Genomic DNA, 21,826 nt, shown 5'->3' with positions numbered 1-21,826 from the left:
ACAGTCTTTCTTAGCTCTAAATTAAAATGGCTTTTTGGTTGAAAAAACCTTTATCTCAGTTGTTTTCCTTCACCCTTTTTTACAAATACATCAGTTCCTAATCGGTTGACAACACCTATTAATGTAAAGCTCAGATTCATGAACTTCAGCATCAAAATAAATAGAAATGGGTCTTATGGTGAGCACACCTCTACATAGGTGAATCATTTGTTCAATCAAGGTCATTTGTGCTCGGTGTGAACTTACCTTAAAAGGGCCAAACAAAGTCTTAGCCCTTTCACGTTCGTAAAAAAGTTATTTTTTTGCAACTTGGAAACTAGTAGGGATGGGAATCGAAAACCGGTTCCTGTTCAGAACCGGTTCCGTATTTTCCGATTCCATGGCATCGTTTGGCAGCTCGCTGAACGATTCTTTTTTCGATTCCCGCAGCACCAGAGCCTAGAGCGTCGGCTCTGGGGAGCACGACTTACGTCACGTTTTTTACGTAAGTTACATAAGTTACGCAAGTTACGCAAGTTGGAAGAACTATTCGAGGAGGAAGACAACGAGCTGCGGTCACTTTGTGAATCAAAGCCCCGTCTTTCCTTAGCCCAGAGGGTAGATCAGGAAATCCAGCTCTATAAAAGCTTGCCCTCCATCCCCTGCAGGGATAGCGCCACACTGTGGTGGTGGAACAAGCAAGATACGCTGCCCTTGCTATCTGGACTGGCTGAAAACTACCTCTGTGTGCAGGCTTCCTCAACCCCATCTGAGAGGGTGTTCTCCACGGCTGGAGACACCTTAAGCGCTGAAAGATCCTGTATCCTTCCAGAAAAGCAGATATGCTCATCTTTCTGCAAAAGAACTGTTAATTTTCCCTACTACTGTTTTATAATTAGTATTTTTTGTTATTTAAAATAGGTTATTATCCCATCATTTGTTATTAGACATTGTTGGTTATTAAGTTTGTTCTTGTATTCATTTTTCATTTAAACACAGATGTTACTCCAGTTTCACATTTCCTGTGGACATCTTGATCTTGTTGAGTTTGTAACATTGTGCAATAGTTAAGTAAACAAAGTTGATGCTGATAATCAAACTGTTTGTTCTCCTTTTTTCCCCAAATAGAATCGAAAAAAGAATCGATAAAGAATCGAATCGTTTCATAGAATCGAAAAGGGAATCGGAATCGTGAAAATCTTTTCAATTCCCAACCCTAGAAACTAGCCAAAAAAAAAAACAGTTGCGGTCACTGTGCAGATTAGCTGTAAAAGCTTTAAGCAGAAATGATCCCGCTCTGGACCTACACTACTGTAGAAAGTGGGTGTGTTGTTTACTAGGTTGGCACAGTCCCTGAAGATACTTCCTAGAAGATAAGTTAGGGGTAATGACAGCTTTATCTAGGCCTCGCATGACCACTCGCTTTTCCCACGGCTGCCACTCAAGGAGCAGAACTCAAACGGATGAATCAATTGAAATACCACTTTTTGCATGATTTTGATGAAGGAATATCATAACATAATTAAAAGGTCATTATTGATTGTGTTTGATATAAACCCTATGATTAGATATTGTCATGGTAGTCATTTTATTATGTCTTCTTAAAGCCTGTCTAATGTACAATAATTTCCTATGAAACCTTTGTGATTTTTAGACAAAAAAAAATCTGGTATCCTGTGTAAGAAGGCATCTCTTGCCTGATACTAGGACAGCTTCTATTGATTGACCCCCCCCCCCCCCCCCCCCCCCCCAAAAAAAAGCTAAAAAACTCACCAAATACAGCATGGATATAAAATTACAGCTTATTTAGTATTTAGTTCTTTTACAGATAATTTTCTTAACTTCTAAACCGTACTGTCATTTAAATTTAATTTTAACCAACTTTATCTTTGAATAAACACATGACACCTTTTTTATTTTTTACCCTGAAGTGAGTAGAAAACTTGATCCTTATGCAGCACACATTGCCAAAGTGATATGACCTATAAATAATTTTTTTTTGTAGCGAACATTTTTACTCTGCATTGAGCATCAATCAGTGTAAGTAAAAATAGCATTGTTTTAAAATACTTGGATAAAAATCTAAAACAGAATGCTCGATGTAATGAAGTTATTTTTATATAAAAAAGAGAGATGAAAGTTCATTCTCAGGTCAGCAAATATGTCTATAATTACAAATCGACAAATTAATCTCTAAAATTTGGAAATACCATTTGAATTTTTAATATCTACATTTACAAAGACATAAAGTCCTATTGAGTAACAATTTTCACATGCTTGTTGCTTAGAAAATGATACCCTGTAAGGGTTCTTTTGTATAATAACACTGGTCAGATTTTCAGATATTTACCTTAATGAGAGTAATTAGTGGTTTTACTCTAGATTCCACAACGTGACTTAGTAAGAAAGGGAGACACAGCTGTAGTGTTCTTCTTCTAGCCAGCTGACTAACTAAGTAGTGCGCTGGGGTCGCATCAGCTCTGTTGTATCTGGGCTCCATATAGCAGAAGTCAACTCTAAACAATTTAACAATTTTTGATTGGTCTTATGAGACCCTGATACACTCTCCACTATGGGACATAGGGCCTTCTAGGCAGTGGCCCCACAGCTTTGGAATGTCCTCCCAGAGTCCCTGAGGGCCTTACAAACTGTGGAGGTCTTTTAGAAAGGTCTAAAGACTTTCCTACACCCAACACCCAAGGGTTTTAATTTTTTGCGTTAATGTATTATATTGTTTGGGGATTTTTGTTATTTCTTGGAACAGTTTTTAACTCGTTATTGTAGCCCTTTGAGATTTTTTATTAGAAATTTAAAGTCGATTACAAATAAAATGCATTATTATTATTATTATAACTACACCATGTCTGCTTTCCACATTTAGAGTACTTATGTTCTAAGCTGAGACTCTATCAGTTCCTGCTGGATATTTAAATAATGGTGCTTTGCAGAAATTTTCAATTTTTTAGATTAATGTTTGGCATTTATGAGAAAAAAAAATTCTATAGTTTTTTTCCCACAGTGGTTAAATGTCATAAGTGGGCAATTTTACTACTCTTGACGGGAGTTGCAGCCATCATGAATATGCAAGTCATGATGGTCGTATTGCCCGAACTTTACAGCCCAGAATTCCGACTTTTTAGGGGTGTTCCAGTTGATTTGGCGGTGCGTAATTCAGACTTCCAGGGAGTGGAATGTGCCATAAGCCTGACAGCAATAACCTTGCATGACATTGCCAATTTAAAAAAAGTCTTGCTGGTGGTGAAATCAACCTGTAATATCTTCTAACTTAGCCTCACTGAGAAGAATTGGGGAAATCGATTGTTTTAAAAAAGATGAGTATGACCATAAGCTTTTCAGCTTAGTCAGTCTTGTTTACGGAAGTCTTTTATGTAGGAACTTATTTTCGTGAAGTTAATTTAACATAAATCAGTGAAGCTGTTGCAAAATAGAAATAAAAAAAAATCAATCTTCAGGAAGTTAAATGTTTGACTGGCCAAATCCTCTTCAGATTTACTAACATTATTTATTTAATATTTACAAGTTATTTAATTGTTAAGAATTTTATAAGTTTAAGAACCCATAACACCTGTTTGATACATCAATTGACTTCTACGTATAATATTTCCCCTCATGTTTTATTCGTGACATTTAATAAATCCAATTAATTGTAACAGCAACCTTGCAGATGGGGTTGTCTTGCCAAACACATTGCCAAAAAGTTAGCAAATGATGTCACACTGATCACAAAGCTCTTCCACCTTTAGATTCTTTTATACGTAGACTTGTCTTAAAGGGATAGTTCGGTATTTTTGACATGAATCTGTATGGCATCCCGATCACCAGCGGCATGCAATCACACTGACTTACCCCTGGCAGCGTCCTGTGAGCAGAGTTATCGTCCAGTTTTGGTCAAGCCGAAAGTAGTCCTGCAGGTTTTTAGGTACAGCGAAATAAAACGTTTCTCTTCCCAAAACATTATGTGTCCAAAAAAGTGATATTTTCGCATCCCAAAAACATTGTAGTGGAAAAAGTCACACGTCGTTATCAATTGGTCCTATTTTCTCTCTGTTCGTATCAGTGCGCGCCGTCATTCAGACAGCGAGCCCAACAACAGCCATGTCTCCTTCCGCGGCGGAGGGAGACATGGCTGTTGTTGGGCTCGCTGTCTGAATGACGGCGCGCACTGATACGAACAGAGAGAAAATAGGACCAATTGATAACGACGTGTGACTTTTTCCACTACAATGTTTTTGGGATGCGAAAATATCACTCTTTTGGACACATAATGTTTTGGGAAGAGAAAAGTTTTATTTCGCTGTTCCTAAAAACCTGCAGGACTACTTTCGGCTTGACCAAAACTGGACGATAACTCTGCTCACAGGACGCTGCCAGGGGTAAGTCAGTGTGATTGCATGCCGCTGGTGATCGGGATGCCATACAGATTCATGTCAAAAATACCGAACTATCCCTTTAAATATTCTTATTTATCTATTATTTCTCTGATCATCTCTTTTGGATGTGCATAAAAAAACAATTTAATGAAAACTGAAGTTCTTTTTGCTTTAAGGCTTAAGGCTTAAAAATAAAATTAAATGTTGTGTTTTACAGAGTTAGACTCCAGATGGTCACTTAAATATCAACACATCTAACTTCTTTTCCATACTCTGACCTTTGCTCTGATAGTTTTATCTTATGTTCAGCCTCACAAAACCACCTTAACTGTCTTCTGACAAGAGATAACTAAATAAATGAGTAAATTATGCACCTCAAACCGAAGGCTTTTTGTTTGTAAGCCACTGAAGATTTAAAGTTTAATCTTTTTTTTCTCATACCATTACATTTAAAATTGATTAAACTTCTACTTGTCTCTTCTTTTTGTAAACCACAAAATTCTTCTATTTCTTGTATTTTAACTTGCAGTAGAATGCAGGTTAAAGCTGTGTGTTGAACGAAAGTTTCCTTTTACTGTGATTCTTTCCTAGAAATGTTTACACAAAGTTTCCCAACTTCTTTATATTGTTGCTAATTGTTATCCAGTAAGAGACGGAAAATCCACAGACCACTTTTTAAGTGACTTTTGTTATTCAGAGGATGTGGAGCACCACAGCACTATCTTTGACACATAGCACTGAAGCACTTACATTAACTTATTAGTGGGCTTCTAACCGGAATGCTGAGTTGTAAATGTGGTGTTTTTTGGGAAAGAAAATATAAATTTTGGTTAAGTGGAAGTTAGTCATATTCAGTCAGGCACACAAATAAGATACGTCGTAGATGTGTCCCTCTGGTCACCTGGGTGTAATTACCAGGAGCAATGCATCGTGTTAAATAGACTTTCTACTGCACCTCACCACAATTACACACACACACACTCTTTCCTTTTGTCATTACATCTGGAAGAAGTGTGATTTATGTCCGGCTCTCTCTTTTAAACGCTGAGGGGTGTGTGCAGCTGTGAGCCTGCTTGGTTCTCTCTGTGTGGTGTTTGTCTCATTGGCCAAAATCAAGTTGTTTTTCTACGTGAAGGATTGCTGTGGACTGGGCAGCCATGTGAGCCATGTGGAAGTCCTTTACTGCAAGTGCTTCTGACTCAATCGTTCATCTTGGCTTCTGATGACTCTCTCGGGACAGATTTCTCAAGTGTATCTTAGGCCCAAATGTGTTTTTAGAGTCAAAATCCAAACCATCATTTAAAGGAAATGGGAGGTTTTTGTTTTATATGTTTTCTCTGTGTCATAAACCTTATCCTCCCATAAAGCCCTTATGTTTGAGCTATTGTTTGAGCTTTCTGTATTTCCCTTCTATGCAAATTTAACCTTCTAATGTCAAGCCCGTTCAAATCTTAATACATATGCATCTCAATGGTTTAGAATATATTTTAAAGTTGAATTATTGCAGTAATTATCCTTAAAATTTAAAAGTGAAACACATATAAAGATTTGGGAGAGTTATTTTATTGAGTTAATTCTATAAATTGTGGTCATTATGCCTTACTAATGAAAGGTCACAAGTCTTATTAACCTACAGAAATGTAAAATAAATTAATGATGAAATTTCAGACAATTCTGTTAATTTTATTGCAAACATTACATAAAAATAATCACATATATAATGATGCTTACTGTATAATATATGCTTATGTCTGAAAAAGGGGTATAAGGAAGTGAAAATTATGTAATAATACTCCTTCACCTTTCTATTGTATAGTCCTTTACATCAATATTTAACTTTTGAGTCCCTAATGATCCAAAAATCCATGAAATAAGCAAATACTTTAGTTTATGTAAATAAAAAACATATATACTAGGGATTTCCTGATACAACTTTTTCATTTCTTAAACGATAACGATATTGACCTGATATGATATTAGCACAAATAATGCATATATATTTTTATAGATTTTTTACTGCATGATGTTAGAAAAAGCTTGATCAAGGTATATTACTAAAACAGAGAACATAGTCAACAACAAAAGATATGAGAACAATTTGTCCATGTAATATTAAACAATGAGCTACAGAAACAGAGCGTGAAAATATCTAAGATTTTAGATGACAGCTGATATAATGAATTAAGCATCTCTGCTGCTGCTTCTTAGCTGTTGAAGGAGATATCTAGTTGGGGAAGAATGTCCATATAGAGTCTTATCGGGAACAGGAGGCAGTTTTTGAGTCCTTATCATCAGGTTACATAATGAGCGGAACGGAGCCTGGGAATATGTGAGAAAAGTGACCATTCCCAAACACCTTTGTAAGTGCTAGAGCTTCATAATATTCTTTATTGCGTATCTTTCAGTTCTGTTCCTGCTTTTGAATAATTCTTAAAGGATCTGCTATAACTAAAGCTGTTTGGGTTTATGCCTGCTATGGTCTGCAGGGGCCTTTATATATATGTATATTTGCTTGAATTACTATACTGGAACAATACGGAAAATGTGTTATGCATGAGTTGGAAGAGATATCCAATAGATTTCGTATCTTATGTATGTAAGTGGCCAAAATTAAGTGACTTTACATAGCATTTTTTAAATTTGTAAATGAATTTTCGAATGAGTCCTTACAACCCACTTTGGTACAGTACAGTGGTATTAAATATAAAATCTACATAGCATTAAAATTGTTGCAATAGGTTTACAAAAGATAATCCCAAATTTTCAGCCAAAAGAACAGCTGTACACTATTAATGCACCTCAGAGGAACCCGGGTTCCCCACATTACAGCAGAGATGGCAAAAGTACTCACTTTCCGTACTTGAGTAAAAGTACAGATACTTGTGTTAAAAAATACTCTGGTAAAAGTGGAAGTACTGATTAAACTTCTTTACTCAAGTAAAAGTAACAAAGTACAGGCTTGTAAATTTATTTAAAGTATAAAAGTAAAAGTAGAAACCACTTTTTTCATGCCGTTGCCTACATTTTAAATGGATGTCTGCCAATAGGACTAGATCTCCGTTGTGTTCATTTTCAATCATCTCGTCGTCCATGCTACTATGCTAACGCCACCGCCACCAAGCTGCAATGATTTGCCGCCAATGAATACCGCCGAATCTGTCGATTCATCTTGTAGTGGTGCGTCAAATGCAACGTAGATTCCCATCCAATTAGATTGAATTTGGTATTGATGACGTTAAAAATTAATGGTAACTCGATTGAAATGATTCAAAACTAAAGTAACGAGCCAATTTTTTAAAATGTAAGGAGTAGAAAGTACAGATATTTGTGTAAAAATGTAAGGAGTAAAAGTAAAAAGTCGCCATAAAAATAAGTAGTAAAGTAAAAATATCAGAAAAATCTACTTGAGTACAGTAACGAAGTATTTGTACTCCGTTACTTCCCATCTCTGCATTACAGTCAAAGACTTTAAAAGTCAACTACTACTGTGACTAGTAGTCCTTTTTCACAACTATTGGCCTCTATTAATTACTGTTGTAATTTTTAGTAATATTAGTTGTCTGTTTTTCTCATTTTCATTCGTTTTTCGACTCTTCCCAACATATTTTTTCACTCCTGCTTCCTTTCAGTTTCATCAACCAATTTTTTTTCTTAAGTATTAACCGTCTTTCCAATCCTTCTTTCCTTTCTCTCTCTCAGACTTTTGCGCAGCTGTTTCACCACAAATGGACTCTCAAGCTAAGACCGCACAAAACCCTGCTTTGACCGCTGTTAAATATCAATAAGGCGCAGAGACTCCTCTAAACTACTCTAACTGTTCCTGACAGCAAATGTGTCCCATGAAATTAACTTGGCATAGGATTTCCATCCATCAGTTCAGGCCACTGCTTGGTGACTGACGCTGGAGGTGCGAAAGGCAAAAAAGACAGAAAAGAGATGACAGTAAGGATTTGGATTGGGGGTCAGCTGGGGGTCAGCTGGATGGTTGTTTGGGGGGCAGCTTTAGGCCTGGTCTGCGAAAACCTGGAGATGTTTAATAAGTTTTCAAAATGCTAACATTTTTATATGACCACAGTAATCAGTGCTGATTATTGAAATCACCACCAAGTCCTTTTCTGTCATTTTAGTAGATCTGGCTGTACTGTGGGAAGTTGGAGGATCCAAACAAAATACAGGAGTGACATAGTGACCAAGAGGATCATCTGGATGAAAAGCAATAGGAGAGAGTTTAAGGAATGTGTTCTGTGTTTGTGTAACTCAGATTTTGTTACTGCCGTTTCCACATCCATCTGCTATTTGATGAATGTTCATCCCACTCTGATCAGGGACCCAAGACAGAACAGAATGATACTGCAAAGATATCAGTACTTTTTGGAGAAACAATGTGCTCTCTCTTTTAATGAGGGGAAAGCTTTTTATGTGAAACATGTACAGACTATCCACGAAGGAGTCCAACTTCCTTCTATTTCAGCAATTAGGATTGACATGTCCTGGATGTTGGGGAATCAACACTGCCCTGACCAAAGCAAGCTAGGATTAGACTTGTCATGTCTTCTTGTTAACTTTGTCTTTATTGCCCTTTCCAGAGGTAATCAATCTGTGCCAATGAACTGTGAGCCAATAATAGTGCAGAAACAAAGTTTATGTAGACAGGGACTACTTTGACCACTACTTCAGGGGTACTTAAGGCTTGATGTATTTGCCTTAAATCAGCAGAAGGAACCCTGTTGTACATGTCCAAGAAAGGTGGGCAAGAAAAGACATAATTTCAACCTGTTATTCTGCATAACATTATGCTATGCAGTATTTTTTGTTTTTTTACGGCACTAGTGGCTCGTTTCTCTGACAGTAGGCTGACAGGAAAGGGGGTATCAGAGAGGGGGAGAGACATGAAGAGGACTCCATACATGGGTACCAGGGATGGAACAGTTTATGAAAACCGTCTGAACCGTTCGGTTCGATTTGCATGTGTTGCGTTCGGTTCATGCGCTGCTCCTTTTTCTCATAGGCGAAGGCTGTACACTCCTGAGCGGAAGGTGGAGGTACTGCGACCAAAGCCAACCACCCATAGTAAACAATAAGAAGAAGCGAAGCAGCGTAGCTGGGTGTAGCAGAGAAAAAATCAGTTGTTGTGGAGAATTGTGTGGGTATGGCGAGTGGGAAAGAACAGGAGTTGGAAGACGAGCACTTTATAGGTCTGCTTTTGGGGACCGCTTTGCATTTAGAGTGACCTACGATGACGGTGAAAAAAAAGTTGTGGATAAAAACAGTGTGCAAGCATTGTGCAACACGTTTTGTTTATGCTAACAGCAACACGACCAACATGTCAGGCTATCAACATATACCGAACCGAAAACCGTGACCACAAAACCGTGAATCGAACCGAACCGTGGATTTGATAAACCGTTCCACCCCTAATGGGTACGGTACACACCACTGCCTACCGCTACCTGCACGCTATGCTATGCAGTTTGATGGACTACTTTCATTGTAACACATTGGGTTCCCCCCTGGTTCGTCTGCCAGCTTTGGTTCAGAAACTGAACCAATGAGAGAGCTGGTTACATCCGAGGAGCAACGGTGATCAGTTGAATTTTTTTAAAACTTTTTTCATGGGCCAGAAGGGTCATAGCAAAGGTAAATGGAGAGCATAGCATTTGAAAATGTGAGGTGTAAATGGTGACAAGTTGAAGCTAGAGAAGTACTTAATATTGATACGATTACTTTAGTCTTTGGTGCTCAGACCTCGGCAGGTAATATTAGCGCTAAATTCTGCTTTGATATATGTAAACAGAAGTAAAGTATGCTGGGGAAGATTCACAGTCATCCAGGTCATAGTAATTCCATTATTCTTTGTCCACATTGTTCACATTTTGGACGAAGACAGTTGGCTTGAGAGGGGTGTGAAGGAAGCCATCTATGTTAAGAAAGAAAAATGGGATGGACTCAGGTTTCAGCTTTCTAAACCTAAAATGCAGTTATACAGTTGATTCCTTCCCTCTATCATCGTACCCCCCACTCCCTACAGTGGAACAGAACACCTTGCTTGTTCAGCCAGGCTAACGATTCCCTTTAACAACCCCTTTTTAAGAGACATAGACAGGTATGGGGTATTGCAGGCTAACAAAGAATCCAAATGACTGCCCTTTCCTAAGTGGACGACCTGTTCGGTCGGTTCAATTTGCATGTTTTCTAAGCCAAAACAAGGACTTGTTTTTGGTCCACTCTATAAAGCCTCAAACTCAACGCTCTTTCTGACATTTTGAATTGAAAAAGCTTCCTGGATGCGAAACGAAACGTCTTCAAACTTGGAAAGTGGATTGTTTTTTAACTTTTTTGGAAAAACAGGAGTAAAGTACAGGGGTGTTAACCTTCAGGCTTGAAACTGGTGGTGGAGTGGGGATAGATGAAGTTGGTCTGTCTGTGAATGCTGGCTGTATGGAGCTATATGGAAAGATCCAATGGACTGCTTAAACTGATACTAGTCCATCTTGGATAACACAGGTTGCATGAACCTGTCCATGATGAGCAAGCATTAAGCGACAGTGGAGAGGAAAAACTCCCCTTTGGGAAGAAACATCTGGCAGAACCAGGCTCAACATGGCGGTCTTCTGCTGGACTGGTTGAGATGAGATGGGGAATGCAGTAAGAGTCCGGGAGGAATGACACTCTGATGAAGCTTTAGCTACGATAGTGGAGAAGGTGATGGAGGTGGTTTGAATCGGAGTCATCTGAATCGAAGTTCGACATAGCGGAACCACTGCCCGCACTTTGGGTAGCATTCTGAGATGTGGATTTGGAGACCTTTTAAGATAAACTATGGATGCTTATTGGCTTTCACGGAAGTATGGTTGAAAAACTGATTAGCCTGTGACGGAGGTGGATAAGGGTAAGATATCTTTCCTTCAGTTGAACTTTCTTCGGTTGATCCTAGGCTCCATAAGGCGCTGACCTCGGCCAAATATCTAATTTCCCCCAGCATTTTGTGGCTTCCACCTTAAGATAATACCAGTACTCACAGAATCTCTAAAAAAATATTCTGGATCCAGATGGCGATTTCATGTTAGCTCTACAGTTAGCAGCTTCATCAGTGATCAAAGCTAGAATGTGACTTGACATGAAAGTTAAGATTTCCTTTGAGTCATAACCACAAACATTTTTCCACCATTATTCTCTGAACCACCACCCTTAAAGGAATGATTTAAAAAAAATAATTAGTGACACTAGGATTAGAGGCATAATGAAGGGGGATTGTGAGATTCAGGAAATGCACCTTTGCACAGAACGTTCTCTCAGTCAAGGGATGTACAGCTTGGAATGCAACAACTTAAGCAATGGCTGCTTGGTAACCCGATTTGTAATCACCAGGGACTACGTTAGACACATTTAAACGTAGAATCAGGTACAAAACACTTAGCAGTAACTACCTCATTTAATACAATGCACCTTAGTAGCAAAGCACTTAAGCATTATCTACCTCAATATTGAAAGCACCTTAAAACATTAGCCTACCTCAAGTATGCAGTCCTGTTCACTGTGTGTTATTTCATCTGTGGGTATTGCATTGTATTTCCTCTGAAACTGTCTATTGCTTTTATGATTTTTGTGTCTTTCGTCCTGGTTGCATGCATGTTTCATCTTTGGTCTGTATTCCTTGTTACATGTAACATGTTTCTCCTTGTACCTGCTGCCCCTATCTTACGGTAGTATGAATGGAAAGTAGCCTTGAGCTAAATACAAGTGTATTTAAAGCTCCTGCTGTTCATTTATACACGCTGTCCCTTTCAAATAATTAATTTAAAAAAAATAAAGCAGCAGGAATTTAGATTTGCTCTTGAAAATGTTACAAGTAGACCCTGATGTTGCAGACATAATCCCCTCATGCATTGTTTATTAAAATAATGTATAGTTACTTACGTACAAATAATGAATATATTGCACCATGTATGATAACATTTCTTTATTAATGAACATGTTCTGGATGCTGAAAGATTTACTTCACCATGTTATACATTAAAAACTCCTTTGATGCCATAATATCCGCAACCATGCAGTGAGCACAGAGGCCTGTTAAAGAGGAAAACCACAGTATAGGGTTTAGGTGGGTCTATCATTGTGTGAGGTAAAAGATTGGTTCAGTCTAAATACAGCTCACTCTGGAGATGGTTTAAGAGTCGTTAAGGCAACTAATCCCCCCCCCCCCCCCCCCCCCCCACACACACACACACACACACATGCACACAATTACTGGGGACACACAAATCTCAAGGTGCACAGACATGACAACTAGTAGGTAGTATACGCACTCCTATTCTAATAGCTGTTTTCTTCTCACATAATTGCAAAGTGATTCTGCTGATAAAGCAATTCAGGGATAACAACAGTTCTTGAAAAATTTCTGCTTGTTTTAAAAAAGAAGTCAAAATAGCTGTGAAACTTTTCAATCTTTCAAGTATTTTGCTTTTTAAGGATTGAACTGACAAATGGCAAGGCAGCTTTATTTCTATAGCACATTTCAGCAACAGGGCAATTCAAAGTGCTTTACATAAAATCGGTTAAAAAATAAATAAAACACAGAAGAAACAGTTAAAAATAAGAACAAAATAAAACACAAGAATAAAATTTAAAATGCAAATGAAATCTATGATGTTTTCCTCTCTTTAAACCCTCAGGGGTTGGAAGGAACATGTCATGTCTACCAAGCTGATATACAGATGTGCTTGAAAGTTTACATACCCTACTAGTAAAGATGATACATTCACACTAGTAATTCAAATACAGTGGAGTCCGCTTATAGAGGTCACGTTGGTCCAGAACAATATTAGTGGTTGATTACTAAAACCGAATCTACCGTTATTTCACATATTTTTTATGCAGAATATCATCTAAATGTCATTTGTATGGTTTTTCAGTGTGAAAAATTTAATTAAAATGGATAGGTTGCGCATTTACTGAATTTCATCACGGTACCATGCAAGTTTAATTACAGTACAGGTGCTGGTCATAAAATTAGAATATCATGAAAAAATAGATTGATTTCAGTAATTCCATTTAAAAAGTGAAACTTGTATATTATATTCATACATTACATACAAACTCATATATTTCAGATGTTTATTTTGTTTAATTTTGATGATTACAAATGACAACAAATGAAAATCTCAAATTCATCATATCAGAAAATTAGAATATTACTGAAGACCAATAAAAACAAAGGATTTATAGAAATGTTGGCCAACTGAAAAGTATGAACATGAAAAGTATGAGCATGTACAGCACTCAGTATTTAGTTGGGCCTCCTTTGGCCTGTATTACTGCAGCAATGCGGCGTGGCATGGAGTCGATCAGTCTGTGGCACTGCTCAGGTGTTATGATAGCCCAGGTTGCTCTAATAGTGGCTTTTAGCTCTTCTGAATTGTTGGGTCTGGTGTATTGCATCTTCTTCTTCACAATACCCCATAGATTTTCTATGGGGTTAAGGTCAGGAGAGTTTGCTGGCCAATTAAGAACAGGGATACCATGGTCCTTCAACCAGGTACTGGTAGCTTTGGCACTGTGTGCAGGTGCCAAGTCCTGTTGGAAAATGAAATCTGCATCTCCAAAAAGTTGGTCAGCTGCAGGAAGCATGAAGTGCTCTAAAACTTCCTGGTATGTGGCTGCGTTGACCCTGGACCTCAGAAAACACAATGGACCAACACCAGCAGATGACATGGCACCCCAAACCATCACTGACTGTGGAAACTTTACACTGGACTTCAAGCAACGTGGATGAAGTGCCTCTCTTCTTTTCCTCCAGACTCTGGGACCTTGATTTCCAAAGGAAATGCAAAATTTACTTTCATCAGAGAACATGACTTTGGACCACTCACCAGCAGTCCAGTCCTGTTTCTCTTTAGCCCAGGCAAGACGCTTCTGACGCTGTCTGTGGTTCAAGAGTGGCTTGACACAAGGAATGCGACAGCAGAAACCCATGTCTTTCATACGTCTGTGTGTGGTGGTTCTTGAAGCACTCACTCCAGCTGCAGTCCACTCTTTGTGAATCTCCCCCACATTTTTGAATGGGTTTTGTTTCACAATCCTCTCCAGGGTGCGGTTATCTCTCTTGCTTGTACACTTTTTTCGACCACATCTTTTCCTTCCCTTCGCCTCTCTATTAATGTGCTTGGACACTGAGCTCTGTGAACAGCCAGCCTCTTTAGCGATGACCTTTTGTGTCTTGCCCTCCTTGTGCAAGGTGTCGATGGTCGGCTTTTGGACAACTGTCAAGTCAGCAGTCTTCCCCATGATTGTGTAGCCTATAGAACTAGACTGAAAGACCATTTAAAGGCTTTTGCAGGTGGTTTGAGTTAATTAGCTGATTAGAGTGTGGCACCAGGGGCCATCAATTTTGAACCTTTTCACAATATTCTAATTTTCTGATATGATGAATTTGAGATTTTCATTTGTTGTCATTTGTAATCATCAAAATTAAACAAAATAAACATCTGAAATATATGAGTTTGTATGTAATGTATGAATATAATATACAAGTTTCACTTTTTAAATGGAATTACTGAAATCAATCTACTTTTTCATGATATTCTAATTTTATGACTAGCACCTGTATACTGCACTGTGCGCAGACATAACTCTGGTAGCCTATGTAACTTATTATGTGCTGTGTGTCGGCTCTGCTGTGCCACTGGTGCATTTTTTTCAACATGTCTGTAAATTACGTTTAAAACAAACGGTTTCATAGAACAACAACATTGAGGATAACTGCATAGGCTACAGAAAATTAAAGCTAGCCTGCCTGTGTTTTGTGTTGTGGATCGCATTAAGATATATCACTTATTTATCCATGGTTCCCTGGATCAGAGTGTTGTCCAACACCGAGTTCACTTCTTTTTCAAAACGATGTAAAAGCTCAAAGTTTTTGAAACCAGCATGCTGGAGTCCAGTCTTTAAAATGCAAACTGCATTCCTCATCTCAGGTCTGGACGGGACAACAGTCTCCTCTTCTTCATCCTTCTCCTCCTCCCCCTCCTCGCTGCGCGCAGCTGAACAAAACAGAAAACACCTGATTGCTCACAAACATGTTAGTTCAGAACCTTGTTTACAAGTTTTATTAATATATGTATGTATATATACAGAATGTATTTAAAATCAATGTCATTAGTCTCATGTTTCATTATTTTTATTTATTATTACCTTTTTTCTTTTCAGTTTATTGCACAGCTGTGTAGTTAGGATCTAAACATGTTAAGACTTAAAGGTGAGTTTACCCACTGGGGGCCACAGCATGACAAAAACATTTTTATATTAACTTATATCCAAGGTAATATTTTAAAATAAACTCATGTTACACTTGGGGCACACAATATATTGAAAGTTTAATATTATTGCTGTCATAACACTGTACACCCCATGCATTCTGTGAAGACTGTGAGTCTTCAATAAAGCTAGCAAATTCTTTAGGTACTCTTGTTCAGGCTCTCTGTGCCTGTAATATACAGTCATGGTAAATTATCACCTTGTTTTCTCTTTTTTTGTCAATTGTATTCTACCGTTAATATAACTTCTTGCTGAGATAAAAATTACCATTCTTTGCTTGGTTGACTAGACTTTCTGTAGTGGAACGCACAACCAGATCATAGATAGACATTCAAAGATGAATAAATGTTTTTTCATGAAACCAAAGCATGAAGACATAAACACCTTGTAATTATTTATTTTTTATATATTTGTTAAGTCATATTAGTAACGTTCATCATCATGGGATTCCTTAATATCATGAGGTCCTCCATTGTATGCTAACCCATAATGGATCCCAAGATATTCAAGCTATTTTACTGAGGTGCAAAATCTTTATACTTCACTGTTGGTGTGTAATTATGCTTTACGAAGGCATTGATATAGTGTCATGGTCTTGGTTCTGTTAAGTTTTCTTTTAAGTATTCAGCTTTTACTTTGCTGCATGTTTTCTAGTTTTATTGTTTTAATTCCTATTTGTTGTGTTTTTTCGGTATATTTGAGTTCTTAGGTTTTTCTTTGTTGCCCTCTTGTGTTGGTCTCCTTAAACACCATTCTTTTAGAATGAAATTGTGTTTAGTCCCAGAATGGGGAAATTCTGGTGTTCCAGGAGCAAAAAGATCATAGAAAAAATGGTCACACAAATATGGACCTTAGAAAAATGTATAAGAATAACATAATAGTTAAGAGTTAAAAAATAAACAAATAAAATACTGCACTGTGTTTTAACAATATAAATACTGTGCACCTATACACCTTTACAGTGTACATTTTGAATTTGTAGTTTTTAACGTATTTAGGATTATACTTTTTGTGAATGATATTGTGTATTGTATGTTTTTGAGACTGATTTAGCTCCATAAAAAGGAAATAGTTTTCATCCACTTTGCTTAAAAATCGTGGAAGTAAGGCATGCTTTTGGTCTCCTGACACTGCGATAATTGCCTGGGGTTGGTTAATGTAATAAAGATTTTGACTCATCAGCTGTTGTGCTCTGATCCATAAGTTGTCACCTCCAAAAATACAGCACTTTGATGTTTGGATAGGTTTTTTGATCCACAAACTACTTGTTTAATCCTTTCAAATGAATTAAACACTCAAATACATTTGCAGTAGTTTACATACTTGTTTTATGAACATGTACTGCAGAACTTCATTGTTTGAAATATGAGGTACTAATGTGATAGCAATGGTAATATCCTGATTATAGGACTCAAGGCTTAGCCAATCCCATTGGTTTTCTAAATTACAACTTAAACACAGTTGATGTCTTTTCCAGATCCATGGTCAAGATCAATTGAGCAAAGCATTTTTTAAAGCAAAATAATTTCTAACCAGCACTAAATATTGGATGTGGGATGAAGCTATGAACTGTTAAGTCTGTCATAGTAAAAAAAGTGTTATAGAATGGTAAATTGTTGATTTATTTTTTTTTTTTTAGGAGAATCTAAAGATGGATAAACAAAGCTACACCACGTTTTTTTTAAATCCACCTGATTTAAAGTAAAATCACATTCAAGAAGTGTTGTAGAGTTCTACTTGATTGGCTGGAAAATTACAGCAAACAGGAATAGAAGTAGAGGAACCACCAAACAGCTTAACTTAAGATTCAGTAGTTCATGTAAGGTCTGAAGGACAAGATGTGGCGTTTGGAACTTTATGGGTTTTATTTAAATGTGACAATGAATGTCTTCTGAAGAAAAAAAATTTAATTGTGGAAGTTGGGTGAGAACACGTATACAGAGAACAAAAAAAGGGTGTCGTACTGAACAGCAAAACGGAAATTTGTATCACCTATGAACATACGGTCAAAGTTAGAGTAAAGACTGTGTTCTTTAATTGGCTGTACATTTATCAAATACTGCTATAAGATAACACTAGATCAGGGGTCACCAACCTTTTTAAGGCTGAGGGCTACTTCATGGCTACCGAGTCATAGGAAGGGCTACCAATACTGACCTATGAACTGGAGGGATCAGTGTTCACCTACAGTAAATCTCATGCATAAAAAGTCATTTTTATTCTTATTTTATTCTTTTATTCATTTCTTATTTTCATTTTGATATTGTCATTTTGAAACCACAGAAATATGATTAAATAGTTAACATGATGACATAATACATAAATGATTAAAAAGAAGAGCAACAGAATAAAAAAAATTAAACTTAACCCACTGAGTGAGTTCTGTTTTCAGAAGAAGAAGAGGGCACCTCATGTGGTCCTTGAGGGCCCCTTGGTGCCCGCGGGCACCGCGTTGGTGACCCCTGCACTAGATGCTATAAGATAAACCTAGATACTATGATCACACTTTGCTCCACGTGGAAATCCCTGTAATGATAATATCAGGTGTATTTATGTACACATAGCAACCACTGGCTGTCTGCATGCACTTCCTTGGAAACATATGTTTTTAACACTCTTGGTGGTCTGAGACCAAAAGCTTTTTCCAGCTTTTCTTTTCATTTTTTTTTTTTTGTGTGGGTGTGTTTGTCAGTCATATTTAGAAAGTACATAGTATGATAAAATTATGGATCATTAAACTAAATTTCTGGTCAGATTTTATTTTTTATTTTCGAATGAGAGAGAGTATACTTAAAAATTTTTTTTTATATGATGAAGTTTAATAGGCTGCCCTCTCAAGTCTCTAAACATTGGTGCTTTGTTTTGGTGGTCGGTTCAGATGCTATCATACTATCATTGTGTGTTTTATAGGTGATGTTTTGGTTTTTTCACTTTTAACCATCTGTTTCTGGGTCTCATTGTTTATTACATGGATGTTTGTTTAACTCAGAGAGCTATGAGCTATGATTTGACTTTGACAGTTATAACAGGTTCCAAAATGTGCAGCCAAATGTATGCTTTTGTTTGGATCTAAACTTGTTAGGAATCATGTCTGCTGTTGGAGTATGCTGAGAAACAGCTACAAAATATGCTGGTGTTTGTAGTTTGACAGTCAGAGCCTAACTTCCAGTTCACAGCTTCATCAGACAGTATAAACATTGAAATCATTATGATTTATCATGATGTTTAAAAATAATAATAGCAATAATAATAATTGGCTGGTCAGTGGAGCAGTGGGTAGCACTGCTGCCTTGAAGCAAGAATGTTCCGGGTTTTATTCCCGTGCCAGGGTCTTTCTGCATAAAGTTTGCATGTTCTTCCTGAGCATACGTGGGTTCTCTCCGGGTACTCCAGCTTCCTCTCACAGTCCTGTTAGGTTAATTGGCTTCTCTGAATTCTCCTTAGGTGCGGGTGTTTGTGTGTGAATGGTTGTTTGTCTCTGTGTTGCCCTGCGATGGACTGGAGACCTGTCCAAGGTCTACCCCACCTCTGGTCCGTAGACAGCTGGAGATAGGCACCAGCAACCCCAGTTGGGATAAGCGCAACGGAACATGGATGGGTGGATAATAATAATAACAAAATTTTACTTTATTGATCTCACAATGGAGAAATTTTACCTCTGCATTTAACTCATTACAATGGAGAGCAGTGGGCTGCCATTGTGCGGCCAACTAGGAAGCAGTGTGGAGTTAAGGGTCTTACTTAGGGAACCAGAGTGCAGGCTGTGGAGAAACAAAATATAAATAAAAAAATATATATTTTAAATACATGTTTATGTTAAGTCTAGGCTAGGGTTTGGAGTTATCAAAATAAGAAGAATTTGGGAATCCATGTTGGTTTGCTGGGATGTTTAATTCTGTCCCAGTGGTTAAGTCAGTCATATTTACTGGCACTCTTCAGTCACTTCCCACTTGACTTTTTGAATTCACACTAATCTACCTTCACATGCACATAAAAACACATGCAAAACCAAGTGATGTGATTCTCTGCCTCAACAGCCACAAAGAAGGCATGCTGGATCTTTTTCTAACAATTAGATAAACAATTAAAAGGTAAATTTACCCATGTTAATTTAATTTTTGTTGTTGATATTTTATGTAAAACCTTTACTTTCTTTCTGTTTCTATTTTTAAAGGAAGTCTACGGAAGAGGATTAGGGCCAGTGGGGAAAAAAAAAAAGTTAACTGATTTTTAAATTTTATTTCCGTTTAGTATGGGAAAAAAGTCAGAATTCTGAGATTAAAGTCAGAATTCTGACTTTTTTCTCAGAATTCTGAGATTAAAGTCAGAATTTTTTTTCTCAGAATTCTGACTTTTTTCCCATACTAAACTGAAATAAAATTTAAAAATCAGTTAACTTTTTTTTTTCCACTGGCCCTAATCCTCTTTTCTGTAGAAGTCTACTCTTATTAGCTCAAATGTTTAGAGTGTATGTCAAAGAGTTTGTTCCCTGTAAAAGTTTTAAGATTTCTTTTCTCTTTCTGTCTCTTCCAGAATAACGAGGTTCTGGTCTGGTGTGAAAACCACAGACGCTGCGCTCAGGTAAATAAACTGCAGTTTCTACGTACTTTAACCAGATAAGATACATGAAGAAATTAGAGGGTGTTCAAAAGTCTAAAGAAGAAAAGTGAGAAAAGTTGCATTAAAATATGTATAAAGTGATTTAAAAACATTTAAAGCAGGGCACAGTCATATACTAAAAACAATTAATGAAAAATAATAAATCCATGAAACTATCTTAAAAGTAATTTTTGGAATTGAATCATTAAACCCAAAAATAATCAAATTGATTTTACAGCATCTTTTAGTCCTAAACATTTTTTTTTGTTTTATTTTGAACTCTGGAAACTTGTCATTCAGTACAGATATTGAAAATGTAACTCCCTGAAACCATACTAATTTAAAAGATGGAATAAATAAAAGATGGATAAAATTTATCCAATCATATAATCTCGTAACAACGGGGCTGTTGTTCTACTCTCCCAGATTATTCATGTGCCGTTTGGTTCATAAACAGTATTTCAGTGACAGGAAGGAACTTATTTGCTCACATATGGGAAAATTGTAAAATTGGAGACACAGAGAAAGAGTAAAAGAAAAAAAACATGTTTCAAATTAAAAATGAACGCTTGCACAACAAAACACAGCAGTACTTTTTATGAAATTTCTGAAATGTACGGAAATGTTATGTCACCGTACAAAAATGGATTTTGTATCAGTTAGAAAGTTATTCCACATATCCCTTACTAATTGTTTTTAGTAATTTTTTGAAAAAAAAAAAACTAAAAATATTTCTTTACTTAAACAAAAAATAAACTTGGTTTACTCATTAAATAAGGAATGTTAACAAAGATGTATTTTCTAGGAATAAAGTAAGACACCTACCGTGACTCAAGTTGCTCCAGATTTCCATCTACTTGTTTCTGTGGAACGTTTTCCCACTCTTCCCATTAAGCTATTGGATCGCTTACAGATTTCTTGCTTCCTACTCCTGTTGTAATTTCCCCTACAATATCTCCAAAACAATACAGATTCAGGCTTTGAATATTTTCCCAAACTTTATTTTTTTGCAGTCAGTCTTCAGTAAATTTGCATGGATGTTTTCAGTTAATGTCATGTTGCAGGGTATATTTATTTTTCTGAAGGAGAATAAATGTTGGAATCTATGAGAGTTAGCTTGAGTCCGGCTGCATCAAAACCTCTCCAAGCCATTACATTTCAAGCTGCGTCCTTTACAGTTGGTAAAAGGCCGGGCATGAAGGCTGGCGGTCAGTGCTGGAGCCCTGTGTGCAGTGCTGGCAGTTCTGCATAGCAGTCTGTGTGGCGCTGCCGTGCCCGGTGTCACGGTAACCTGATTGCAAAGAGCGGTCCAAGCACCGGGTCGTATCTTTTGTCCGGGTGGGAAACATTGCTCTCCGCATGTGGTTTCTACCCGGTTCCTGGACCATAATGATATGGAAATCCATCTGGAGCTGCAGCTATACTAAACTGTGCAACAAGCTAGGGTTCATTGTTTTATGAAATTAAATATTTCATTAAAACAAACAAAAGAAAAATCAGCTTTATCGCCATCAGGCACTTTATTAAAGCTATAAAACAGAAAT

At 37.1% G+C, this 21,826-nt stretch overlaps 1 protein-coding gene across 1 annotated transcript in view; it reads left to right on the top strand.

The window, feature by feature from the left end:
• anos1b (anosmin 1b) overlaps nt 1–21,826 on the top strand; it is a 109,427-nt gene that overhangs the window by 12,663 nt on the left and 74,938 nt on the right. Inside the window, exon 2 of the mRNA XM_038291810.1 lies at nt 20,217–20,264. Within this exon, the coding sequence (XP_038147738.1) occupies nt 20,217–20,264 (48 nt within the window). The remainder of the gene's footprint in view (nt 1–20,216; nt 20,265–21,826) is intronic.

The sequence above is a fragment of the Cyprinodon tularosa genome, unplaced genomic scaffold (assembly GCF_016077235.1).
Source record: "Cyprinodon tularosa strain WSP-4 unplaced genomic scaffold, ASM1607723v1 ctg30, whole genome shotgun sequence".
Lineage (NCBI taxonomy): Eukaryota > Metazoa > Chordata > Actinopteri > Cyprinodontiformes > Cyprinodontidae > Cyprinodon > Cyprinodon tularosa.
The sequence above is the reverse complement of the archived record's forward strand: the minus strand, read 5'-3'. Positions and strand labels throughout refer to the sequence as shown.